Raw genomic sequence first — 6,987 nt, 5'->3', positions numbered from 1 at the left:
CATATATCTTCATATCTGATAATTATATAGGATCATGAATCAGATTGTAGGTGAAAATATGTATTATAGGAGCATTGAATTGTCAGGCAAAGCATGCAAATGTCAGATGAATAGGCTATAATATATAAGCACAATAATCCGTACAGTACTGATGCCAGTAATTTTGATATTTTACAAGGGTACAGTGCAGATATAATAATGGAGTTTATTCTTGATTTAAGTGTTTATATGACATCAACATTGCAAATCTTAGTTACAGAGTTGTATTATTTTTGGTATAGTGATCACTGGATTTGGATGAGGTTAACCACTTAGCCAGTATTGGGGCTGAAGTTGAGTACAGTTAGAATTGTGAGTAAAGTTATGTGTGCTCCAAGCATGCTGCTACTAGACTACTCCCACCCCTCCCAGTCATACACTCAACACTCCTATCAGATCACTCACAGCTGCAGGAAGCAAACGAACGGATTGCCTCTTTCTATATAAGGTGAGATACAAGGGGAACTAACCGTCACTAACTGAAAAAAAAACTAAACTACTGCCACAAAAAAGTCAAACTTATACAAAGGATTAAAAAGGAACACTAAGCAGGGAGCTGCAGCACCAGGGAGCTCAGTTGTGATCCCAAGACCTCTGGCTGGAACACACAGCAGGAATAGAGACGGTACAAAGCAAAATCAGAAACAGGAAAGAAAGGGGGAAACTGAGAAACAGGCTCCAGGGACAACAAAAAGCATAGAAGAGGAAGGCTAATAGTATCTGTGTGTATGTGGGGAAGGGACGCAAATGTGTAAAAAAGACAGAAACTGTTCTGCATAAAAGAAGACTCTGCCTAAGGCTTTTTTTTCTCTATTTCACTTATTGCAGTACTAAAGGATCCCCACCCATGTGTGAAGATAAAGGAAAAACAATGAAGAGGTGCAGGACTGAGGAGCTCCCAAGGATCTGGAGGATGCTATCTGCTGTGCTTATTCTTCTGTCTTTTAGTTCTCCTCTTATGGCTGATGAACCCAACTGCCAAGGAGCCTTTGACTTGTACTATGTGCTGGACAAGTGAGTATGGAACTGGGCCTTAAGAACATTAAGGCCTTGATAGATCTAACAATTTTACCGTTATCAGGCTCAGAAGAGGTTAATAACTAATACAGCGTGCTGAAATTGAAGCATCCTCCCTTTTCTTTGCTGATCTCATTGTGTGTGTGTGTGTCAAATTTCCACTACTCCCGTGAGTGCAAGAGAGGTCAGGCAGATGTTTTGACATGGAACAGGCATTTGTCCCTAAAGTCACGCCATCTCCCTTCCTACAAAATCATAGAATAAAAAGTTCAGGAAAGGTCTAACACTGCTACATTTATTAATTCACAAAGAAGTGATATCCTGTTTGTAAAAAAAAAAAAACTCATAGTACATGCTAGAAGATTTGACGTGATTCAGTACCGTATATATATATTTAAGAACCATGAAGTTCCAGTAAGCATGTACGATATTTATACAAGTCATATCGTATGAAACAAAGAGCACTAAAGGAAGTTAGATGATGGTATAAAAAGTGGGCTACAAGCCAGGAAGTTTTATTATTAAAGTGATACAGACAAAGGAGAGTCAACAGGTTGAGTTTTACAAAGGAGACCTAGGAAAAAAATCAACTAACTTAAGTATAAGGGAAAAGGCAACAATTTTTTTTTTTTTTTTTTTTTGGATAGAGTAGAAAAAGTGAAACGCATGTTTTTCATTTTGGAGATATTTTTTAACTTTAAAAAAATAACAGTAAAATCTCTGTAAGGTGAAGAAATTGCTGTCTTAGTTGTCACTGTAACAAGTATGCTATTAGAAAATTGGAAAAGTTCCCTCTAATTGTGCTCCAAAGTTTGGATTCCTTATCACTTTCTGTCATCATGACAATGGACACTACAGGAAATAGGTGAATCCCAGGGGAGACATGGAGAGCAATACAAACCTAACTATACTAACAATACAAACCTAATGACTTCTTGTCATTGATATCAGTACTATTCCCAGTAACCCAGCATTCCAGAGCAAAAGTTAATATTGCGGTTGAGAAGAGATAGAAGTGGTGAAGAAGCCAATGAGTGCAAATATATTTACAGGAAACACATTGGGCCTGATTTATTAAAGCGTTGCAAGGCTGGGGAGAATACATATTCATCTGTGAAGCTCCATGATCCAGAAAACCTGGAATGGATCTGCTCCAGAGTTCAAAACATTGTCTAGCAAATACCAAATGACTGAAGAAATCCATTCCAGATTTGCTGGATCATCCAGCTTCACTGATGAATATGTATTCTCTCCAGCCTTGGAGAGCTAACAGGCCCACTGACTGGGGTAGAGAACATAGTGAAACAGAAGGGTGACCTCTTTATGTTGCTGCATTTATTTTACTGTCTAGTTAGAAGGTTGGATACTGGATACCAGCCAGAAGTGTATTGTTTAATTGTAACAGAAAAGTGGTGCTATCTTTTTGGGTGTCTTTTTGGTGGTATCCTTGGCCTATGACCTTGTCTCTCTCTGTATTTTATTGGAGTATTTAGGGGTTTTCCTTGAGTCACACTTTAACTAAGGCCAGAGTGAACATTCTTTTACAAAAGTTAGAAAGAGGCTTCACATACCATAAAAAAAACAGAACAGTGAAAACAGTATAAATGCTATGTGTGCTATTATCCATTTTGTGCCAGGCTCAAATACCAACTATATCATAAACTATAATTTATCTAGAATTTATTAATCTAGATAGAATTTATAAATCCAGAATTTATTAATCAATTTAGATCCATATGTCAAACTGTAGGCAGTATAGCATGGCTGAGAACTTGCATATGCACCAAGGATAAGCTAGAAAGGCAACCACAGCATATAAGTCTGGTAATGAGGAAAGAGCAGGGGTGTGCAATATTTTGCAGGTGCCAATATCCCCATTTATCAAGCTGCATAGAAAAGGTGAGATCCTATGTCAGATTGACATTTACAATCTACTAGATTGTAAGCTCTTCGGGGCAGGGTTCTCTCCTCCTGTATCCCTGTCTGTATTAGTCTGCCATTTGCAATCCCTATTTAATGTACAGCGCTGCGTAATATGTTGGCGCTATATAAATCCTGTTTATTAATAATAATAATAATAATAATAATAATTGAGATTTCCCAGACTTCTTGCCCTTGTCACCAGGACAGGTTAAATGGAGAACCTATACAGTGGAGCCATGGGCAACTTTTGGAAATCTTTACTTTTCTCCATCTAATTGTCCAGAAATCCTAGTTACATGCAAGACAAGTAAAGGCACTCCTTCTCTGACGTCTTGTTGGGTGCAGTGACATGTTCAGAGGGGTCTCCTGCTTCTCAGTTATGTAATGTGTGACATCAAGTACCTATAAATATTAGATCAGTGTCCTGATACACAACTGTCTTGCTGTGTATGGGCCACCCACATAGGCTGCCATGTACCATAATTAAGTAGATAAGATAGAAAACCCTAAAACCCTGTGAGATAGTTCTTGTTTTCCACCTGATACCTGGTGTCCAATGTTTTTGTAGCATGGCTACCCAAATGGTTAACCACAAAAGATGACTGTACCTTCATGTCTTGCTTCCCTCTAAATATTATTTTTCCATAGGGTTGTAAAAAATTCTATTTCAATAGTGTTGTTTGAATAACTTAGCTCATTTTATGATTAATAATCTTTATGCGCCAATAAATAGGGGTTTGCAAATGGCAAACCAGTACAAACAATGAAACAGGAGGAGAGGGAATCCCATGTTTTATTTTTAATATTTAAACATCAAACATAGCCTGAAAGAAGTGTTAGGTACTTTCTGATCTAATTGGCTGGAAACAAAGATTTTTCAGTGATTCCATGTGGTCATTAAGAACAGAATATGCAAGTTACAAATTATGGGGTGCTTGGGCATACTGGAAAAAGAAACATTGGTATGCATTAGTAACTACACAGATGCTGCAGTCTTCTTACATTGTAATGTGCAAGAACATGAAAACGTGTGCTTGTATGTATGGGCTATTTAAGTCAAAAGGCACTTTCTGCCTGTAAAACTCCATGTGTATCAGGAGTCCATGGTAAATGACCCATTTTTACATAAACAGTTTCAGAATCTTAAATTAGAGCCCAATCTAAAGTTTGGTAAATAGCTTTGCGGAAGCACTAAGGTTTCTGTCTTATGTTTTCAAATATATCTTACCAGAGTTATTTGAAAATCTGAGACTGGAGGTGTGGACGGTGGTGACCTAAAAGCTTGCCTTCTACTTATTTATGTATCCATTTACTATGAATTTTCCATCTGCTGGTTTTGTAAATGTGCTGGCATGGTTTTTCTCTGTATTATAATTGCTGCGTGTTATGGCCGTTCATGTGAGAGGAGACATGAATTTATTTCGACACTGAATTTTGTAACTGCCAGCAATTACCACTGGATTTAGATTCACCATTTTGACTCTATTCTGTTATGCTGTAGCGGTTTTAATTTCACCAGTTACATACAGATGTGACTGCATACATTGCTTTGTCCAACACTCATCAATCTTCTCAAAATCTTGAGTGTGATGCTGAGAATTTCTGGCCTGTGGTTTAGGATGTCACATGATATGAGCACATGAAGAATATGAAACATTGTATTTGACTTACAGAGTCTTGTACATTTACACTTGTGCACTTTCAAGGAAGTTATTTTTTTTACCACATCTAGCCGCACAGACCTAAAATCTGCCTGTTGTAGTTTTGCAGTAAAATAAGATAAATGTGGGTTTCCTCCGGGTACTCCGGTTTCCTCCCACCTCCCAAAAACATGCAGTTAGGTCAATTGGCTTCCCCCTAAATTGACCTTAGGCTACATTAATGACATATGACTGTAGTAGGGACATTAGATTGTGAGCTCCTTTGAGGGACAACTAGTGACACGACTATGAACTTTGTACAGCGCTGCATAATATGATGGCGCTATATAAATACTGTGTAATAATAATAATAATAATATTTTTGTTATTGTAATTAAAAATACTGCAGCAGGGCAGAGACTGCACAGAACATTCATGGCACCTTAAAAGGGAAAGGCTTAGCTGAATGTTCTCTATTTTAGGATTAATAAATCCCACATTACTTGAAATCTGTTTTTAAAGATACTATATGGTAAACACATTGGCTGATGGCTGCAACACTTTCCAAGTCATGAACTTAGAACAAACCCTGAGATAAGGATTGCTGACTTTATTCTGATACTTATTTGCTGTATGTTTGTTCCCAGTCAGTGATTCAGTACAGAAACCAGACACAGCTAGACAACAAGCATTTTAAATACTAGCAGTGGCAGCACCAATATTCTTATAAAAGCGGCACTTTTAACCTAAATGTAGATTGGAACTGTTGAATGCATTTTTAGAGGTGCATGGGAAAGTAAAAAGGGACAGAAGCGTGTACACTTGTTAGTATCTTTGTCCAGCCCAAATAACATGCTTTTGTGTGGACTCTTTTCCTGCCCTCCTTCCTGACCTGCCTATTGATTAATGCCTTTGTAATGGCTGATTGTTTTGCATGGGATACTGTTTATTGGATATTTCCCAATGCCCAAGTTTTAATCCTTTACCGATTTGCTTTTATCTCTATCCTACTGTATATTGGTTTGATGCATTTGACATTCCACCCTCACTTTCCTTCCTGGATATCCACCATTGGAGAAAACCTTTTGGTGTGCCAAATTCAAATTAAACAATGACTAAACTGAGTTGGATAAACATTACACATTGGGACTGATTTATTAAAGCTCTCCAAGGCTGGAGAAGATACACTTTCATCAGTGAAACTGGGTGATCGTGCAATACCTGGAATGGATTTATTTAAAGTCAATTGCTATTAGTTAGCAAATATATTCAATCATGGACCAGATCCATTCCAGGTTTGCTAGATCATCCAGCTACATTGATGAAAGTGTATCCTCTCCAGCCTTGGAGAGCGTTAATAAATCAGGCCTAATGTATCAACTTAGGGTCAAGCCTACTATATTGTCCATGATCAACACAGTAACATCTAGCATGTGAGCTGGAGTACAGTCTGAGGGATCATTCATTTAAACATTTCTGGTCTTATTATAGAAAGGAAACGATTGTATAAGTTCTAATTATCCTAAACAGAAGCATAAAAAATATGCAACTAATTGTAATGTACTTTAAAAAGCAAAATCCAGACTATGTAATAGTTAAAACTGCTAATGCTTTGAAAGCCAGCAGTGCATATGTTATTTGTTAAATTATAATAGCAGACCAGCAGCTCAGTGCTGTGTGTATTGCTGCAGAGACTGCCCTAATAATGTTGCTGGGAGATCTGTAAACAATTCTCCTCATCTCTCCTTTCTTCCATTAAAGGGAAACTATAGTGTATTTACCTAGACTTAGATTTTTACCCTATTTAGGAATATTGCATATACAATTGAGTCTGTTCACCAGGGAATTATACTATTAATAAGAATGTTGAAAAAAGTTCAATTGACTTTGTAGGGATTCTCTGGTTAATTTGATGCATGGGGTTTGTTTTATCTCACAAAATATACACTACTGCATTCTGTGGGTGTTTGCTGGGATGAGGGGGGAGCACACTAAACATAGTAAGATTGCATGGAGTACAAGCAAATTTTGTATGCTCATGATAAACTAAAGAAGAATAATAATAACCAAAAACATACTCTCCAGCATAAAGCTATTTTCCAGGGCCAGAGCAGCGCAAACATAATTAATCAAAGCGCTGCCTAAAATGTCCAATGTAAACACAACCTGACCCTGGCAGGAAATATCATTCAGACCACTTGTACCTGCATATAAGCTTGGTATTGTTATTTCACAATGGTTACAGTGTGAATGTAAAGGTAATGTTTAAAGAGAACATCTATCTGTCTATCTATCTATCTATCTATCTATCTATCTATCTATCTATCTATCTATCTGTCTATCTATCTATCCATCTATATCTGTATCT

At 37.2% G+C, this 6,987-nt stretch overlaps 1 protein-coding gene across 4 annotated transcripts in view; it reads left to right on the top strand.

The window, feature by feature from the left end:
- Positions 1-348: 348 nt before the first annotated feature.
- ANTXR2 (ANTXR cell adhesion molecule 2) overlaps positions 349-6,987 on the top strand; it is a 104,512-nt gene continuing 97,873 nt past the window's right edge. The window contains exons 1-2 of one of the 4 annotated variants that reach the window (XM_072405297.1): positions 349-487; positions 868-1,053. In XM_072405297.1, coding sequence (XP_072261398.1) covers positions 887-1,053 — 167 coding nt within the window. In that variant the 5' untranslated portion in view covers positions 349-487; positions 868-886. The other 3 variants (XM_072405295.1, XM_072405296.1, XM_072405294.1) reach the window with 3 other exon arrangements.

Source organism: Pyxicephalus adspersus, chromosome 3 (genome assembly GCF_032062135.1).
Source record: "Pyxicephalus adspersus chromosome 3, UCB_Pads_2.0, whole genome shotgun sequence".
NCBI classification, from domain to species: domain Eukaryota; kingdom Metazoa; phylum Chordata; class Amphibia; order Anura; family Pyxicephalidae; genus Pyxicephalus; species Pyxicephalus adspersus.
The sequence above is the reverse complement of the archived record's forward strand: the minus strand, read 5'-3'. Positions and strand labels throughout refer to the sequence as shown.